This window comes from Lolium rigidum, chromosome 3, assembly GCF_022539505.1.
Source record: "Lolium rigidum isolate FL_2022 chromosome 3, APGP_CSIRO_Lrig_0.1, whole genome shotgun sequence".
NCBI classification, from domain to species: Eukaryota; Viridiplantae; Streptophyta; class Magnoliopsida; order Poales; family Poaceae; genus Lolium; species Lolium rigidum.
The window spans coordinates 128480990-128501374 of record NC_061510.1 but is presented as its reverse complement, the minus strand read 5'-3'; the positions used below and the strand labels follow the sequence as shown (position 1 = coordinate 128501374).

Here is a 20385-nt window from a genome sequence, read left to right as displayed (position 1 = left end):
GGTAATGGACTAGGAGTGAGGGTTGTAGAAGGGATCGCAGTTCAGAAGTTTTGATGGACCTGATCCCTGCATCTCCTTTTGAGGTGGTTGGACGACTCCAACCGAAATCAACCCAATTTCTTGCAGGTCTTTGTCAACTACGCGGTGATCGTTAGTGTTTTTTAAGAGCAACCATATATTTTATTAATAGAATATTAAATTACATAAATAAATGTGGAAACTAAAAGTACACATCACCAACACTAACGAGTAATGCTGCAAGCAACAAAGCATACATCGCTATGACATGTTGACTGGAGGATGTGCCCGTGCTGTCTTAGACTTAGATCCGATGCATCCCGTCAACAAAATTAAGGGAGAACGAAAAATCCACCACCTTCGGACCAACATCCTCACTCTAGAGCAACCGCATCGTCTTGGCAACCGGCACCGCCGCGGATGATGACAAATATCGGTGACAAGATCTGTAGGGCGACGAGAGGACCAAGCCACCTGCTCCACAATGTCGCCAATTATAGAACCATCAAGACAGGGGAGAAACAGATGCACCATGTTCCAACGAGGCATCGTCTCTACCACCAAAGCGGAAAAACCTGGGCCAACTGCTGCTCACCAAAGTCAGGGCGCCGAGATCCCCACCTCCTGTCGACGCTGAAATGATGGACAAAGGAGACATGGATCCGCAACCTTGCGGGTAGAGGAGGGCTAAAGTTTTCACCACCCTAGCCGACTATGTGAAGAATGGATGGGGAAGAGGAGATAGGTCGTATTTTTTAGTAGTTGGACGGCGCTTCGAGTCCACATATACCCACATAGACATAGGACGGGTCGATGTTGCAACCCGAGAGAGTACATCAGCAGTGGCTTCGTCGAAGTTGACCGTTGCTACAAGGAAAGAGCGGGTGAGATCAACTTCCTCTAGGAGCTCCTGGGGCAATGAGAACATATCTAGTGATACCACATCTTATTTGATACCATGATACCACTCTTTAGAATTTAAACTTTAAATGTTAAAAAATTTAAAACCAAAATTTTGGGTGTTCACAAGATGCGTCTCTACGTGCCCCTGTAACTTTCATAACTAAATTTAAAATACCCTAAGAGAAACAAAATGAGAAATGAAACATGAATAGTGTCACATAAAGACAAAAACACAAAATGCCACTGTTCACATACAATTTGTCTTTTTTTTTTTGTTTCTCTTGGTGTATTTTAAATTTGGCTGTGAAAAATCTAGAGAATGTAAACACACATCTTGTCAACAGCCACAAATTTTTTTCTAAATTTTTCGACAATTAGAATACAAATTTTATGAAGTGATATCATGGTATCTACATATTTTCCCCTGGGGCAATGTCGGACCCTCCCCGGATGACTTTGACCAAGAGGATAAGACCAGGGCGACCTGGCGGCTGTGCCACTTAGGATTTTTTTTTTTTTGAACAGGTGAGGCGCCGAAGGCGCCAAAATTTATTCAACTCATAGACAGTTTACAGCATGCAATACAACATCTGTGAATTTTATCTGCTGAACTGCAAAAATGATCGGACAATTCTGATTCCTATGAGCTGAACAAGAGCAACTATAGATAGGCTGAGACAAAGATTGCCTTAGAGCCTGATGTGCACAATTATGGGCTACCCCATTTAATTCCCTGCTTATATGAAAAACCTGTGAATCTGAAAGTTTTGAAAACTGAGCAAGGTGCCAGCGAATCTCCCAAGGGACTTCCTTCAAATTGGACAAAGCCATAGCTGCAGCAGATGCTAGAGTGGAATTATCTGTGAGAAAAGTAGGACATTGAAAATTGAGCCTAGCTGCAATCATCACAGCTAATAGAAGAGCTTCTGCTTCAGCTTGAAGAACAGTTTCAATATTTTGTGTTGAAGCCTGTATCATGAGCAAAGATGATGCCGAACCCTCTTGAATATGGCAGTACACTCCAATTCCAGTCGATGTTCCTGCAGGCAGACCAGAAGCTTTTTTCGTCTTCCAAGCTGCGACGGAGTAAAGTCTTGTACCTGTAATATGACGATCAGTCTTGATAGTACTTCCTTGCCGAAGTAAATCAACCTGTTGTACATTAATGTTGGCCACCGGCTTGTGAGTTCTTGACTGATTAATTAGAGCCTCATTCCTGTCTTTTGTATCCTGCACAAAGTCAATCATCTCCAAATTGTTTTTGATTGCATTAGCCATAAGATGAACATGAGATGGGTGACCCGAAATTCTATTAAAAAGATTGTCATTTCTAGACTTCCAAAGACACCAAAGGAAAGTTAAAATGTTTTCAAGAGTAGCATGAGGATGATTCATTGTAAGCATATTAGAGATAATAGCAGTGATTGAAGCAGAATTTGAAATTAACACATCCACTTTAAGGTACCAAGGATGAGAGAACCAAGCAGCTCTAGCAAAGTTGCAAGAAAAGAAAAGATGCACATCTGTTTCCTCCGTACCACATCTGGAGCACAGCTTACTAATGTGCCTGGAATACTTACCTGCACGAGCACCAGATGGGATTGCCCTCCTAATAAGCCTCCAACCAAAAATTTGCACCCTCGGAGTAACCTGCTTGTTGGCCCAAATCTTTTTTAGAAGTTGTAGCATCAATTGGTTGACCTCTCTTGGCTTCGGTTCTCCCTGTTCCTGCAAATTTTGAAGACAGATTTTATATGCACTCCTAGTGCTACATTCCCCAGAGGGAGTGAGTTTCCAGCAGAGCATATCTTCCTGAGCAGAGATAATTGGAGTGGATATAATCTCAGCAGCTAAAGGTTGCTGGAAAAGAGCATTCACCAGATGTTCGTTCCAGTAGTTATGGTTAGGATACCAGAGATCTTTAACTTGAGCAGGGTAGACAAACCCTGGAGGCTGAGTGATCAAACCATCATAAATCTGATTCCAGCCTTTGAACCAAGGATTGCTCCAAAGAGAAATATTTCCCTTAGTGATTTGGTAGAAGGAGTTTTCTTTCAAAGTTGAGAGAATTTTGAGAACAGATGCCCAAAAAGCAGATTTAGGAGTATTTGGGTTTGGGCGCCAAATAGAGGAATCTGGGAAATACTTAGACTTGAGAACCGCATGAAGGAAGTCATTTGGCTTTTCAGCAATTCTCCAAGCCGCCATTAAAATAAGAGCCTGATTCATGGCTTGGAGATTCCTAATTCCTAATCCCCCTTCATTTTTAGGAGAGCAGATATCTTTCCAAGCTCTGAGACAAAGAGACTTAGAATTTGATTCTTCCCTTACTCCTGTCCACCAGAAATGTCTGATAATGGCCGTGAGTTTGGAAATGAATTTTTTTGAGAAGAGAATATTTGACATATAGTAAACTGGTATGGAAGCAAAAACAGATTTGATAAGTTCAAGTCTAGCTGCATGCGAGAGCTTGTCAGCCTTGTAGGTATTGAGTTTGAATTTAAATTTATCAATAACAAAATTATAGGCTGATGCTCTATCTTTGGCGGGAAGAATAAGAGGATGTCCCAAGTGAGTAAAAGTGGTATTAATGATGGGAACCGGGAAGATTTGGGTAATGATTTGAGTGGTAGCTAGGTCCACATGTTTGCTGAAAATAATACCTGACTTGGACCAATTTGGTGTTTGACCTGACTGTCTGCAAAAGTCCTGCAAAATTTGCTTCATATGTATTGCTTCTTGAGCTGTTGCCTGTCCACAAACCAATAGATCATCTGCAAAAAGAAGAGAATGTATGGATGGACAGCTAGGTCCAAGAACAATCCCAGCAAGATTACTATGAGCCATGGCTGACTGCAAAGAGATAGATAGTTCATTTATGGCGAGAACAAATAAATAAGGAGATAGGGGACAACCTTGTCGTATACCTCTGCCTCCTTTAAATTTAGCAAAAGGTTCTCCATTGATGACAACAGAAAAAGTAGGGGAAGAAATGCAAGCATAAATTAAGTTGATAAAATGAGCATTTATCCCCTTGCGATTCAAGGCTAACACAATGAAACTCCATTCAAGTCTATCAAAAGCTTTAGCTAAGTCTATTTTAAGCATAAAAGTCTTGTGCTTCCAAGAACTCAAAGCGAACGAGTGAGTTATCTCTTGAGCAACAATGATGTTATTACTAATCCTTCTACCTTTAATGAAAGCTTGCTGAGCAGGATGTATGTAATCAGGCAAGTGCGACTTAAGCCTGTTAGCAAGACATTTTGCAATAATCTTGTAAATGACATTGCACAAACTAATAGGCCTAAAATCAGTAGGGACGAGAGGTACAAGTTTTTTTGGGATGAGGGTAATGTGAGTTTCATTTATATGAGAAGGCATAATACCAGTTTGAAAGAAATCCCTCACCAACTTAGTTACGTCCTTACCTATCCAATCCCATGTTGCTAAATAGAACTCCACATTGAATCCGTCTGGTCCTGGAGAAGCATTCCTTTTCATGTCTTTAAGAGTCTCTAAAATTTCCTGATCGTCCGGCATGCTGTAGGTATAGTCGTGAGTATCTTGAGGGGGTGCAGTTGCAATGAAAGGCCTGCCATTGTTAGCATTGGAGGAAGCAAAGATATGCCTAAAGTAGGTAACAAACGTGTTCCTTATTTTATCAGGCATAAACTGAATGACATCATTTTCATCTTTTATAGAAATAATAGAGTTCCTCCTTTTCCGTTTAGCAATAGCATGATGAAAAAAAAGAAGTGTTTCTATCTCCATCTTTGATCCACTGTTTCTTGGCTCTTTGCATATAATAATCAGTAAGCTTGGTCATAGATTGTTCATACCTCGTAGCTAGCGACATTTGTAAAGCGAGATCCTGCTTATCAGGAGGTTTTAGTTGGATCTGCTTAATCTGCTCTTCAAGATTATTAAGCTCTTGCAAAAGAGGCCACTTAGGAGAGGTTGTTCAAAAAATCATACATGCATCCATCAAACTGTACTTACCACATTACTATATTCTGAAAGTGTTCAATGTATGTGTGGCCACGGAAACATAATGATCGGCCTGTTAGCTGGTTGACACCGCTGACATGACCTGCAATGTGCTCTGTTCTGCGTGATTCATCTGCCATTAGCTGTTTAAACCCGTCTTCAGTTGCACTCATTCCCGCCCCTATGACTTGATTCTACAGAGAAACGGTCTACAGAACATGAAACGTTATATATAGCTGCTAGGTGGATGCAATTCCATTTGAAATTTGCAGTACCTTTTCGTTTCTTGCTGGAATAGGCCCTTGCTTTGCGAAATGTGCATTTGGCTTTGGAGGTCCAGTGCTCTTGTCATTTTTAAAAATTAAAAGGTATTATTGCAAGTTTCAAAAAATCTGAAAATAATTCTGAAAATTGCTGTGATACATCTCACAATCATGAAAAATCTCAACCCAAAATTCTTTTTATTTTGTGCAAGATAAAAATAACAAAATCTGATATGTTTTGGACATTTACAAATGTACTACTTAGATCTACACTTTTATCATTTTTGTGTAGCTTAGAATATAAAGTATTTGAAATTGATAATTTGCATGTTTGTGGGATACACTATTGACTATTTGTGGATTTTTTAGAATTTTTTAAAACTCAACTTTTTTTTTCTTAAAAATGAGATCATTGGTGCCCATGTGCACCAAATCTGCACTCTTATATGTACGGAATCGTATTTGTCTCACATTTGTAAGTCTTTGGGACAAATGACATAAGCCATCTACCTATATATAAAAATAATTATTAGGTGGAGTATAAAATAATATTCAAGATAATCCTCTCAATAACAATTTGATGTTGGGGATTATAAATTATTTCTTTCTAGATGGTCAAACATAACCACATAGTATTCGAAATGGCCCATGTTGGTTGGTCCGAATATTCATTTTGGACGACACACATCATAAATTACCGGCAACTATAGCTTCCTAGCGATATACTCCCTCCCCGAGCAACAACTTTATACTTGATGGTTGGTTGACAAGAAAAAGACAAGATTTAGTTCCAAGTTTCCCCGAGGAACAACTAATCATGGCAACTCTACATGCACATGACTTACATGAAAATTAAGAAAAGAAGATATATTATCCGTGGTAGATGGTGCCAAATTTGAAGGGAGAAGAGGAGTGAAGCGTGGACCTGAGGATGGAGAGGGAGTAATAGGAAAAAAAAGGAGAGGAGGGCTAGAAAAAAAAACCGTATCTATGAGGTGAGGCAAAGGAGAGCGGAGGAGACATCACCGAATATGAGTGATGATTAGGAGGAAAAAATACGTCTATACGAAAAGGTAAGGATGACCATAAGTGAATAGCAGCTCCATAGACGTGACTGGATAGAATTGTTGGACTGAGATGGTCGACAGTGAGACGATGGTGTAATGTAGTTAGCGATAGGTCTAGGAGTTCTTTGGCAAAGGAGAGTGAGTAAGAATGGATTGGAGGTATTTGAAGATTTAACCTTTTATGAATTTATTTTTAGTTGGATTTTCTTTAAGAGCATGGTGCTGAGGGTACAAGAAAGTCTCGTAACACACAATGTTGTTTATAACAAACACAGAAAATGTGAGAAAAAACTAGATGCAATAGATATACACGATGTCGTAGAAACATGGAAGTGCAATCATAAACACATTACTCAATTCTTAGAAAGGTAAACTTGTGCTGCATACCAAAATATAAAACAATTATTCCTTATCAACTCTTTGTTGCTTTCTGGGTCGAAAAGTTATTCACAATCTTCTTCATATGGTAAAATTAGAGGACATCCCATTGACGAAAACATTGACGTCATTTTTATAGCACGATAATACAAAGAAATAAATAACACATGACTGATTTTGTATGAAAACATCCATGGTCCTACCTATGGGTAAGAAACAAAATTGTGTGTTTATAGTAAGTTATATAAAAAGTAAGAACATTGTGCTTGCCCTCCAGGTATTTTTGTATCCCATGCTACATGCAGCTTTTTCTTCAAAATTTGAAAATGTCATGTCTATAAAAAAATCTGAAAATCCTAGTTATAGGCCATATGGAAAAATTCCAACTGAAAATACCTTATATTCGAGGTCATACAAAAATAAAAAATCTAACAGATTTTAAAATTTTACACTATTCACTACTATTGTTGTCAGATTTGGTTATTGTGCTGTTGCCCCTGTTATCACCAGAATTTGACCGAGTCAGAGGTGGGCCGCGATTGGAAATGGGCTTGAAGAACATACATGGAAGAAATACGTGAATCGGCCTTATATGCAAAGTTTGGGCTAGTTTGCCCGTGTATCTGTAATATAGTAGGATACGTATCGATTAGTTAGAGTTTGGCTCGTGCCCGGTTGGGATTATTCCCACGTTAGAAAGTCTACGGACTATAAATATGTATCTAGGGTTTATGAAATAAACAACAATCACGTTCACCACAAACCAATCTAGGCGCATCGCCAACTCCCTTGTCTCGAGGGTTTCTTCCGGGTAAGCATCATGCTGCCTAGATCGCATCTTGCGATCTAGGCAGTACAACTTTATTCGCTGTTCATGCGTTGCTCGTACTGAAGCCTTTTTGATGGCGAGCAACGTAGTTATCTTAGATGTGTTAGGGTTCGCATTGTTCTTCGTATCATATGCTGTCGTCGTGCAACCCTTAGACATCTAGCCGCCCTTACACCTATCTTAGGTGTAGGGGCGGCACCCCGCTTAATCATTATTTAGTAGATCCGATCCGTTATGGTTGCTCCTTGTTCTTCAAGGATTAGTTTAATATCTGCATAGTTAGGCCTTACAAACGGGTTGAAGGATCCAGTGGCGCGTAGGGTGTAGTTTGCTAGCCCTAGACAGGATGTTCCGGGATCAACTTCGTGTTGGTTTTTAGGCCTTGTCTAGGGTCGGTTTACGATCACCGTGCGTGGCCGCCGAGCTCAATCACGAGTAGGATGTTCCGATTATGTGGTGAAAACCCTAAATCGTAGTAGATCGTTTTAGCTTTATTCGATCAAGCGGGACCACCATATATTCGTACACCTCGTGCGAATCATGGGTGGATCGGCTCTTTGAGCCGATTCACAGGACAACCTGAGAGCCGATCGAGGTTCGTATTTAATGTTTACGTGTATGCCATGCAGGAAACTAAGCGAGGCACATCCATCACCTTCCTGACCAGGTATAGGTCAGGTGGCACGCCCTTGCACCAGCATCGGACGTGCGTGCCGAGTCTTTGCGGGCCGTCGCTCGGAGGGACCAGGGCCAGCCGCAGATCCCGGGAGCCTCCCGGCTCTACTCGTGTTGCCCGTCGCTGCTCGCCGGTGGGTTTCGACCGCAACACATTCCGGCACGCCGGTGGGACAATCTTCGACATCAACCACATCGCCATCTACATCTGAGATGGCGGAAGGCACTCCAGTCACGTACGAGGATTTGACCGAGGAGCTCAAGAAGAAGTATGACGAGGTCAAAGCGATCCTCGAAGCCGACCTCATCGGCTCTTTTCACAGAACCCGCTCACATGGCGTCAGGTGGAAAGGGTTCTCACCTGAAGGCGCGCTCGATGGAGTGGACCTGTCCACCCCGTCAAAAGAACGCACCAGGTCCCTGCGTCAGGAGATTAACTTCATGGTAGCTCACTCGCTGCACCGCCATTCTGAGAGCCTGGTGAACACTTTGGAGCGTGTCGCTCTTCGGGTGATCCAGGAAATCATGAGGCATAAGTACTCTCCGTCAGGACCAGCTCTCGGGACTTACCAAGGAGAGATGCCACTCCAGTCCCGTCCCCCGCTGCCATTCGCGTTGGCAGCACCAGAAGTGCCGAATTCACCGGCATACGTCGTCTACAAGATCGGTGGTGACCCTAGCGACTACCAGTTCTTGCATGAGGCACCTAAGGAGATCCCTCACGGATACACGTGCACTTACGTGCCGGATTGCGGTAACTGGGCACTCACAACCCAGACTGCAACAGCAGGGACTTCTGGAACAACAGGAGGGACTTCGGGAACAGATCTTGAGAAGCAGATGTGGCTAGCTAAGTATGCCACTCCGACAAACCTCCAGAGCTCAGCTCCTGCAGTTGGCTCAGACTGGAAAAGCAAGCATGGCTGGCTAAGTATGCCACTCCGGCGAATCTTCGAGTTCGACTCCTACAGCCAAGCACCGCGGATCAGATCGATACAATCCCGAGAGACCGAGTTCGGCATGGTGTCGAAAAGGAGGACAATCGGCTATTCCAAGCCGTACCCCAACGAGTACGAGTTGATCCCGCTACCACCCAAATATCGGCTCCCTGATTTCTCCAAATTTAATGGATCAGATGGTTCCAGCTCCATCGAGCATGTGAGCCGATATTTGGCACAGCTGGGCACGATCTCAGCATCAGATCCACGCGTGAGGTTCTTCGCACAGTCCCTCACAGGATCGGCTTTCGGGTGGTACACTTCGTTGCCACCAGACTCGATCCGGACTTGGAAGCAGTTGGAAGAACAGTTCCACATGCAGTATCACTCAGAGGCTTCCGAGTCTGGCATTGCCGATCTAGCACAAGTACGTCAGAAGCGTGGAGAAACCGTGGCAGAATACATCCAGCGCTTCAGAACTGTTAGGAACCGATGTTATTCGGCTCGTGTGACTGAAAAAGAAGCAGTCGAGTTGGCGGTGGTGGGCCTTGCATCACCAATCAAGGATATGGCCTCCCAAGCGGACTACCCTTCACCGGCGCACATGGTTCGAAACCGTCGTTATATGAACAGGCGCCACCCGGACTTGTACCGGGACAAATTCAAGCGTGCGGTAGTCCTGGTTGAGGCAGATGAAGACGAAGGCTCGCGGGAGATCAAGAGGTAGCAATGGGCTGAATGGACTCGGGGGGCAAGCCCCGTGTCCTGCAAATGGGTTAAGCCACCAGGTCCGCCCAGAGGGTTTGATTTCGACGTAACTAAAACTGAGCAAATTTTTGATCTCTTACTCAAGGAGAAGCAGTTGAAGTTACCCGAGGGCCTCAAAATCCCCACGGTACAGGAGCTGAACGGAAAACCATACTGCAAATGGCATAACTCGTTCTCCCATACCACCAACGACTGCAGGGTGTGGCGTCAGCAGATCCAAATGGCGATAGAACAAGGACGTCTAATTTTCAACCAGTACGCCATGAAGGTCGACACTCACCCCTTCCCCGCCGTTAACATGGTGGAGTGCACTTACCCTGGAGGGTGCCAACCAGGATTCTCGTTCAACATCAGCATGATAGGACCTAGACACCACTCTGGTAAGGACGGAGACGAGGGCAGCTGCTCTCGTAGCAAGGACACAGAGGAAGCCGTTCCACGCGATCGGCTCCATCACGATGGCAAGCGCTACATCACAGAGGGAGAAGTAAGAAATGTGAGATATCAGCGACCTCTCTCTGATCACCTCCTCAACAAGTATGTGAGTCAATATGACCAACGCCGACGACCCAACGACGATGGTGAAAGAGATCGTCTGGCTAGGAACGCCAGGAGACATCGTCGGCATGATCGCGGTGAGGAGAAATACGAGCGCCGTGCCAAGGAGAAGTCAAGGGAGCAAGACGACGAGGATAGGCACTGGGACTGTCCCTTCTTCAGACACTGCTGGGATTCAGGAATGAGCCGATTGCCTACAATCGGCAACTGCCCAGAATGTAGACAGAAGAGGAAGGATGCAGCTAACGTGTCCGTGTTCAAACGTCTAGGGCCTCTCCCGCCTCGGAACAAGCACGCTGAGTCCCCTCGGGTGGAAGATCTTGAGGATTTGGAAGACGATGATGAAGAAGAAGAAGACAGGTACCACCGGCCAAGGTGGTGCCCCGATGGACTCAGCCGTTCCCAAAAGCGTAGGGTTCAGCGACTGCATGGCTTGGAGGAAGCCGAAAGGCTATACCTGCACACGCTAAGGAAGGCGCGGCCTGATCTGGCCGCGAAAATTCAACGAACCCCGGATGAAGAGGGTCGACCACAAAAAATGGAGTGGCGCCCCAAGCAAAGGAAAGCCGATGATGAAACATCGGCCGGCACGAACATGGTGTTCATCCTTCCGACGGAGTTTAGTGCTCCGGGATTAGACGAAGCACCCGTGGCACAACTTGACTGCGGCCCACGGCCGGTTATCTTTGAGAAGCCACGAGAAAGAAGCTACGGACATCCGAAGGCCCCGTACTTGCGAGGTTATATCAATGGGCAGCCTGTCAACAAGATGCCTGGTGGACACCGGAGCGGCAGTCAACATTATGCCATACTCCATGCTACGTCGGTTGGGACGCTCTAGCTCGGATCCGATCAAGACCAACGTGACATTGAGCGATTTCAATGGCCAAGCGTCCGACGCACAAGGTGTTCCGAACGTGGATCCGACCGTAGGAAGGAAAACCATCCCTACGACGTTCTTTATTGTCGATAGCAAGAGCACCTATGCTGTCCTGCTAGGAAGAGATTGGATCCACGCCAACTGTTGCATTCCATCCACGATGCACCAATGCGTAATACAGTGGGATGGAGATGAGGTAGAGGTCGTCCATGCCGATGACTCAGCCGAGATTTCAACGGCCGGCATGAACGCTTGGGAGACAACGAGGCCAAGAGCCACTCTCAGGCATCAATTTGGACGACTGCGAGCGCATCGACGTGACAAAGGATGGGGTTAGGCTGGTCTTATCCACCAGCCTGACCGTATAGCAAAGACAAACCTATGGACAAACGTGGCGAGGCCGATCCTTGGGATCGGCCCCAAAGATCTATGGAGGGACATTGCAAAACCCTCATTGAGCGCTCCGACCAACATGGAGGCCGATTCCTGCAATCGGCCAAAATTATCCTCACCATACGTTCTGCCTGTGTTCAACATCGATCTAATGGGCAGCGGTTTTGCGTCGGCTGATGAGAGTCAACATTAGTCCTAACGGAGCCGACGTTCAAATACAATGCGTTGGCTAACTACGCGAGCCGATATCCGCAGCTACTCGACAGATTCGGCTCGGGGGGCACCTAATCAGATGAACATGTGCGATACATGTGCGATACATGTGCAGTAAAATATTGGGGGCCGATAGAAAAATCGGCCAGTAAAAAAAAATATTTACAGCCGATGCACAGACATCGACTCTAGTACAATTACCCAGGATCTACCCGCTGCGGGTTCAAGACACGGATTTCGACCAAGTCGGTCTTCAGTTCAGCTTCGAAGCCTTCTGTTTCCTTGAGGGAATGAACAATGAGAGCTTCCTCAGCTGCAATGAGCCGATTTTGGTGCCCGAACCTGCTCTTCGAGGACTTCCAACCCTTTGCGCCAGTTCAGCAGTACTGTCAGAAGCATCAGTTTTGGCATGCAAGGCAGCCTCTTTCTCATTAAGCTGTTGGTGTTTCGTCTACAACATCGGCTTTCAGCGGAAGAAAGGTGATCAATGGGGGCAAGTTTGGCTGACTCTGCATGGTGGCTGTCTCGGAAAATACCTGAGTTCAAAGCCCTTTGTTTGATCTGTGCATCCTCACCGCTATTCTCGCCTTGACTGAGGCTCGGGGGGCAGCTGGCCTGGTAGATGCTCTGTTTTAGAAGCCGATTGGAGTGTCATCGGCTGACCCTGCATCATAACCTTCTTCGAAAGCGGCGAGTTGTTGCAGTAGAAGACTACTAGAGCTGCTGAAAGGGAAACCGTCATCATCTACAGGGTCAGAACCGTTTCTGTTGCTGCGAAAAGATAGAGCAAGGCGCTATGTTCGGACAGTAAGGGGCAGTTAAGGATCACCTTCAGGCTGGAAACCATAGCGTGGGCATTGGATGGTGTTGCCCATGGATTCATTGCAGTTGCGAACCTGCGCGATTGACATCTGAGGTCCGTATGGCCGTGGGTTGGATCTGTTCAAGTGGCGTTTTGGGGATTTGGGTTTTGCCCTTGCGGACAAGTCATAGATTACCATTTGGATAAACCATAGAGTTGGCTTTGCTCGCGTTTTCATGGCAAGGTCCGGTGCGCTGCCATCGGCTCGTAATTTGTTGACTTATTTTAGCAATCGGTAAATTTGGTGAAAGGACAGAATCAGCTGAGAAGTTTCTTCTTCATAACAAGAGGGGTTTTTTTACAAAAGAAGAGCCGATTGCTCAAGAAAGGAAAAACAAAAGAAGAGCCGATTGCTCAGGGGCTACTAGTCCTACTTTACTAGTCCTCGCTGGCCTCGTCGTCGGCATCGCTGCCGTCGGCGCTGCTTCCGGAGAGTTCCTCGTCGTCGCTACCCCAGCCCTCGGCCGGAGCCTCTTCTTCCTCGTCATCATCATCATCCTCGCTGTCCGCCCAAGCACGGAAGCGCTTTGCCGGCGGATACCCAGCGGAGGAGGAGGAATCATCCTCCTCCTTTTCCTCTTCTTCCTCTACTTCTTCTTCTTCCTCCTCCTCGGAGGAGGTGGATTTCGCCTGTGGGTGGAGGTCGTCTTCGCTTTCGCTCTTCGGCTCCCCTTCGATAAGGAACTTGAGGTCGTCTTCCCCATCGGTCAGAGGTAAGTCACCATCTGACCCGACGAGTGCTTCGGGTGGGCCGTCTGGCACATGATCAAAGTTCCACTCCTGCTCGCTCGAGGAGGAATACTGGAGGGAGAGGCCTGAGGGGATGGAGGAAGAGGACGACATTGCTGCAGGGGAAGAGGGTTTTTTAGGTGCCGATAGCCGGAACAGAGCAAGGGGATGAAGTGGCGGACCATTCGGCGCAGTTAAATAAAGGAACCTAGTGGAGATTTAATGCCATTGCAATTTCCGAGGAAGTGATGCTAGAGCTATCAAGTCTTGCAGAGAAGTTGGGAAGGCAAGGCATCATGATGAAGAATACTGCGATGGTTTTGCTCTGCCACGACATGACCCGACGAAGTAAAGCAGAGTGATTTTGGAATTATCAATTCCAAAACCGGGGGGGCATGTGTTATCACCAGAATTTGACCGAGTCAGAGGTGGGCCGCGATTGGAGATGGGCTTGAAGAACATACATGGAAGAAATACGCGAATCGGCCTTATATGCAAAGTTTGGGCTAGTTTGCCCGTGTATCTGTAATATAGTAGGATACGTATCGATTAGTTAGAGTTTGGCTCGTGCCCGGTTGGGATTATTCCCACGTTAGAAAGTCTACGGACTATAAATATGTATCTAGGGTTTATGAAATAAACAACAATCACGTTCACCACAAACCAATCTAGGCGCATCGCCAACTCCCTTGTCTCGAGGGTTTCTTCCGGTAAGCATCATGTCGCCTAGATCGCATCTTGCGATCTAGGCAGCACAACTTTATTCGCTCGTTCATGCGTTGCTCGTACTGAAGCCTTTTTGATGGCGAGCAATGTAGTTATCTTAGATGTGTTAGGGTTCGCATTGTTCCTCGTATCATATGCTGTCGTCGTGCAACCCTTAGACATCTAGCCGCCCTTACACCTATCTTAGGTGTAGGGGCGGCACCCCGCTTGATCATTATTTAGTAGATCCGATCCGTTATGGTTGCTCCTTGTTCTTCAAGGATTAGTTTAATATCTGCATAGTTAGGCCTTACAAACGGGTTGAAGGATCTAGTGGCGCGTAGGGTGTAGTTTGTTAGCCCTAGACAGGATGTTCCGGGGATCAACTTCGTGTTGGTTTTTAGGCCTTGTCTAGGGTCGGTTTACGATCACCGTGCGTGGCCGCTGAGGCTCAATCACGAGTAGGATGTTCCGATTATGTGGTGAAAACCCTAAATCGTAGTAGATCGCTTTAGCTTTATTCTGATCAAGCTGAGACCACCATATATTCGTACACCTCGTGCGAATCATGGGTGGATCGGCTCTTTGAGCCGATTCACAGGACAACCTGAGAGCCGATCGAGACTCGTATTTAATGTTTACGTGTATGCCATGCAGGAAACTAAGCGAGGCACATCCATCACCTTCCAAATTGACGAGAGCCAAAAAAATCTTTAATTAAAAGAACCAATTTTGAGCCTAGTAAGCTCCAAAACAAAATAATTCCTCCTAGCCGGTCTAGTTCTCCTTTCTAGCTCCACATACATTGTACACACAAAAAAAAAGGACAGTTATGCGTCCCCAATACGGTTGTCTCCACACCGGGTGGGTCCGGCGTTGTCACGTACTCACGTGACGCCCGGTATGGCGGCCTCCCACCTGGCGCGCCGTGAGAGGCCTGCAAGTGGGCCAGCCCACGAGGTGGCACGGCACCCCATCGATCTTATCCCCAGCCGGGCCCACTCTCCCCACCCATCGCTTGCGATCCCCGCAAGGAGACAACCCGTGCTGGTCCCACCTGCATCCGCACAGACGTCCATGGACCAGGTCCACCGGGCACGGACCCCCACGGTGCAATGCCCGAGGCCCTATAAATAAGCTCCGGCCCTTATCGCTCCCACTCTTCTCCTTCGCTTCGCTCCAGATCCGAAAACTTGGGGGAGACTGCTACTGGTAGTTGGCTGCTCTGCTCGGATCGATCCGTCCACCTCAGTGGCACTTCGGTAATTAGCATGGGCCTCCTCGACAAGCTCTGGGACGACACCGTCGCCGGCCCGCAGCCCGACTCCGGCCTCGGCCGCCTCCGCAAGCTCGCCGCCCGCCCCGCCGCCGTCAAGATCAACGGTGACCGTCGCCGCTCAAGAACAGTCAACATATTTGGCCTCGCCAGATGTTTGTCCCGCGGATCTGACTAGATTTTGGTTTTTGTCACGTTCAGATGTGGCTCCGGACGCCGCGACGGTGATCCCGCCGACGACGCCGGCCGGCGGCGAGGACGCGCCGATGAAGGTCACGCGCAGCATCATGATCAAGCGCCCGGCGGGGTACCCCTCGTCGCCCAGGAGCGCGGCCAGCACGCCGCCGGTCTCGCCGCTAGGGTCCACGCCGCCCATCTCCCCGTTCGCCATGTCCCCGTTCGCCGGCGGCGGTGAGTTCCACAATGCCCCCACCCACCTTCTCGCATTAAATTTTTTTCTTTCTGGGTAGGGGTAGTCCGGTCATTTTCTTGGTCGCGTCCATGCGTGTGACGGGGAATGCCTTGTTGGGTAGCTTTCGCTTATGTGGCTTTTGTACCGGAGCTCGGAAGCGTCTAGATGGGGCTGGGGACTTTTTGGACATTTCTGCCCAGGCAAGTGCTTGGGCCCCCGGGTCTCTATCGTGGGTTCATGGCTGGATATCGTCGCGTTGATTATTTGACAGGTTACCATTTTTACGGTGCCTTCGAAATGTAGCAGCCAGCAGCAACCGGATAAGCGTAGCTATCAGTAAGGTTGCCTTCCAAGAGGAAATAGCGACGCGTTTCTATTTGTCCAAGAATTAAAAATGGGTATTACGTATGGACCTGCTTGATCTAGTATGGTTGTTAATTCGTTGTGTGCATGAAATGGTCAATAGGGTGTGTTGGCCTGATTGAAGCCAGCTCCCTGGCCCCATTTTGATAACAAAGACATCAAGGCAACAACATAGATCCACAAATACTGTTTCAATACTGTCACCAAGGCAATAACATATATGGATCCACCAATACTGTTTCCAATTTGCCACCAAGTCTCCAGACTGGACACAAGAGTTCATACTTTCAGGAACATGTCATGAAAAATCTGGTACAGAGATGACTCCATAGTGAATCTGACACAAGAGTTCATACTTTTCAGTTAATTAACTTCGTGCATATCTTAGTGTCATATGTTCTGGTTATACCTTGGCTTACAGTAAAGATTCTTTATGTATTAGTAATGTATGACTTCATTGTGAATCTGACACAAGAGTTCATACTTTTCAGTTAATTAACTTCGTGCATATCTTAGTGTCATATGTTCTGGTTATACTTGGCTTAAACGAAAGATTCTTTATGTATTAGTAATGTATGACTCCATTGTGAATCTGACACAAGAGTTCATACTTTTCAGTTAATTAACTTCGTGCATATCTTAGTGTCATATGTTCTGGTTATACCTTGGCTTACAGGAAAGATTCTTTATGGATTAATAATGTATGAAAACAGATACTTTGTTGTGGAACCAGATTCTAGTGCCTTATTTTGGAGTTCCAGCACTTGAGGCTTAATTTATTGACGATTACAAGTTAGACAGTGATGGGATTGTAGATGAATTCAAGAAACAAGGATACTTGTAATGTAATCATTGTTTCGCTCTCCCAAGTCCACAACTTCATTCTGACTTGGCAGATGCATGTTCGACATTTTACTTAATTAACCCTTCTTGAAGCCGTCTCATACACCTCTCCTGTATTGGCAGAACTAGCAAAAACTAATGAACTTGATGAATTCATCAGAATCACATGGTAGTGCACTGAAAAACATGGCTACCTGCCTGCCTAGTATGTAGTATAAACAGTTGATTCCCCCTCAAGCTGGACGAGGCACACTTGCAGCATGCTATCTTGTTATTATATCCATTCATCTGAAATGCTATATTCTACAATCTCTTGGGGTTTATTAATTGCTCTTTCCATACCAGCACTATTTATTAATTGCTATTTATACTAGCCGTCTATTTATCTTGTTATTATATCCATTTATGAAAACAGATACTACTTTGTTGTGGAACCAGATTCTAGTGCCTTATTTGTAGTTCCAGCACTTGAGGCTTAATTTATTAATGATTCAAGTTAGACAGTGATGGGATTGTAGATGAATTCAAAAACAAGGATACTTGTAATATAATGATTGTTTCGCTCTCCGAGTCCACAACTTCATTCTGACTTAGTTCGATATTTTACTTAACACTTCATGAAGCCGTCTCATACACCTCTCCTGTATTGGCAGAATAACTGCATGGAAAAACATGGCTATCTGGTTACCTTGTTATTATATCCATTCATTTATAATGCTATATTCTACAGACATCTCTTGTGGTTTATTAATTGCTCTTGCCTAAACTCGGGGACCGAATTTATAGGTGGTCGCTTCAGAAGGAAATCATCTTCGGACGCATACGAGAGGGCAACACCACCAGGACCATCGACCAGCCACCCTCCCCCGTTTGAAGTGTGACCGCCCGGCGTGCTCATGCTCGTTTTTGCTCCTCGACCGGCATCTACTAAACTAAACGTAAGGCAGAGGAGAATGAAGGGAGGACATATCATAACTGGAGAAATCAAGAAAACGTGAGGGTCTGCCTTACCTCTACTGTGATAATATGTAGATATGTGTGTAGTGTTTTCCTTCTACCATATATGCAGTGCGTGTGGGTATGGTTATGTGTAGAGAAGGTGCTGAATGTTGTTGCTAGTGTGCTGTGTTAGCATGTACCTAGGTCACTTATGGGCTGCGTAGAGCTAGCTTTGGCACATAGCTCCTCGTTTGTGTTCTGTCTACTACTGTTGCGTGCGGGACTCGTCTTGTCGTTGCTTCGTGTTTGTTTGTGGACCGTGGAGGATGTTGTTATGTAAAGCAGGGGGTGTCTAGCGAGGTACCAGTGTAGTATGTGTAATTTTGCTTGATGGGGTTATCTAGTTTCAGTGTATTATCTCTGTGTGTTTGCCTGAACTTTTCTGTATTATCTGCGTGTGTTTGCCTTGACCATAAACTTACTTGTTTTTTCTCTAAAGTTACTCCCTGCTTTCCTTTATACTAGACGTCTATTTATTGAATGAATTGATGTAAACAGTAAAGGCATATGATGATTTAATCCCATACCGCACTGAAAAAACATCAGCTGGCGGGAGTATTCCTCGCTGGAGAAACTGGTTTCTCTGCTAAATGCAGTCTCCTGCTGCCGTTTAGTCTGAAATAGAGATTTCTGCAGATTCTGCAAATGTGAGAGAATTTTAGTAAAACTTTTGGATTGTCACTAGATCATATAAATGTGATGAGGTGTGCTCTGGTGTCCCCCCAGATGTGTTCCCTCTCATAGTCACCTGTCCGCGAGTTTGCTCTGCAGCTAAGGCACATGAATCTTCTGAAACCATTCTGCTCCGACACTTGGAACCAGATGGACCTGGCAGTAGGACATTGCAACATGAGGTGATCTGGGGTCTCTGCATGTTGATCGCAGAGGAGACATCGTGCAGGACCAGACAATCCCTTTCTGCTTAGTCGGTCTCCAGTCCAACAGGGGAGCCAGAAGAACAGCTTCTCTTTCAAGGGAGCCCAGCAACCCCAAAGAAGGTCTCCATACTCTGCCTGAATCGAGCGCCCATGAAAAAGTCCCTGTAAGCTGACTTAGCTGAGTAGATCCCATTTGCTGTCAGTTTCCATGGAAAACGATCAGGTTCATCAGTAAGTTGTGGGGCAGCATGAACGGCCTGCCACAGATGAGTAAATTGCACGATTGCCGGGACTATGAGCATGCCTTGAATTTTGCTAATCCAGCAGTCATGTGGCCTTGCTTGTGCAACGGTCATTGGGAGGGCGCCTTGTGGTTTGATGAAGGGAATTAGATCAGGAACAAAGTCTTTGGCACTCTGCCCATCAAGCCATCTATCGTGCCAAAAACAGTGAGCTCACCTTTACCTGTCGAGCATCCAGTAGCAGTCAAGAACATCTCCTCGTTTTTTTTTTTGAAAGCTCAACGGTGGAGGGGAACCCCTCCACCTGAAGTGAATTTATTGAATCATAAACGGGGGATACAGGGGTTTTTTACACAGCAGTGGGTTCACAAACATCAACCCAAAAGCCGACAAAGGATCAAGTAAAATGAGCTCTAAGAGCAGCAAGCCACGCATCCACAGGCTGGCGGCTGTGGCGATGGGGCAGCCGGTGGAGCCAGAGCTCACAGTGCGTCGCGAGGAGGGAGAACATCTGCCTGGACCGCAGGAGCTGAGCGTCGAAGACCATGCGGTTCCGGCTTTTCCAGACGATCCAAAGGGTTAGCAGCACCATAGTGTGGCGCACCATCGGGATGAGGCCATGGTGGGCGGCGACAAGCAACTCGCACCCCTCATCGAGGTCAGCTGCCGAGGCGGCCGCGTGTGCTCCAAGAAGAAGAGGTGCACCAAGTCCTCATCGTCATCGCAGAACGGGCATCGGGCGTTTGGCAGGACCCCATGCCGGTGGAGTAACGCGCGGGTCCTGGTGTTCCCGTGGCGGGCGATCCAGAAGAAAACTTTGACCTTGAGTGGCGCGAAGTTCGACCAATTGTGATCCGTGAGTGGGAGCACGATGCCGGATGTTTTCATGATGCGAGAGGGCTCCGGCCGTGGAGAAGGCGGCACCCCCGGGAGCAAACGGGTGTCCGGCTCGTCTGAGAGAGACGCATGCTGAAGCGACATCACCAGGGCAGCTAGCTGAGCCTGGGCGGCCGCCGAGACGCGCGGTTGCAGAGGGATCTCCAGCGGGGCACGCTCCAGGGCCGCGACCGCTCCAGGGCCGCGGCCACTGTGATGGATGGCTCAGTACAGTGAGTCAGCAGCTCTGGGACGCGGGCGAAGAGGGGGCCGGCGGCGTGCCAATTGTCGAACCAAAACGAGGTAGACGCCCCATTGCCAACCCGCACG

At 46.6% G+C, this 20385-nt stretch overlaps 1 protein-coding gene across 1 annotated transcript; it reads left to right on the top strand.

Annotated features, from left to right (window-relative positions):
- The first annotated feature begins 15344 nt into the window (after positions 1 to 15344).
- LOC124702311 (dormancy-associated protein homolog 3-like) lies at positions 15345 to 18416 on the top strand. The gene is made up of 3 exons (XM_047234432.1): positions 15345 to 15549; positions 15644 to 15853; positions 17847 to 18416. The coding sequence occupies exons 1-3, from the start codon at positions 15438 to 15440 to the stop codon at positions 17939 to 17941; spliced, it is 417 nt and encodes a 138-aa protein (XP_047090388.1). The 5' UTR covers positions 15345 to 15437; the 3' UTR covers positions 17942 to 18416.
- The last annotated feature ends 1969 nt before the right edge of the window (positions 18417 to 20385 follow it).

Coding starts and splice junctions, on each gene's coding strand:
- LOC124702311 (XM_047234432.1), top strand. CDS start 15,438: ATGGGCCTCCTCGACAAGCTCTGGGACGACACCGTCGCCGGCCCGCAG. Junction 15,550..15,643: donor CGCCGCCGTCAAGATCAACG/GTGACCGTCGCC, acceptor TGTCACGTTCAG/ATGTGGCTCCGGACGCCGCG. Junction 15,854..17,846: donor GTCCCCGTTCGCCGGCGGCG/GTGAGTTCCACA, acceptor CCGAATTTATAG/GTGGTCGCTTCAGAAGGAAA.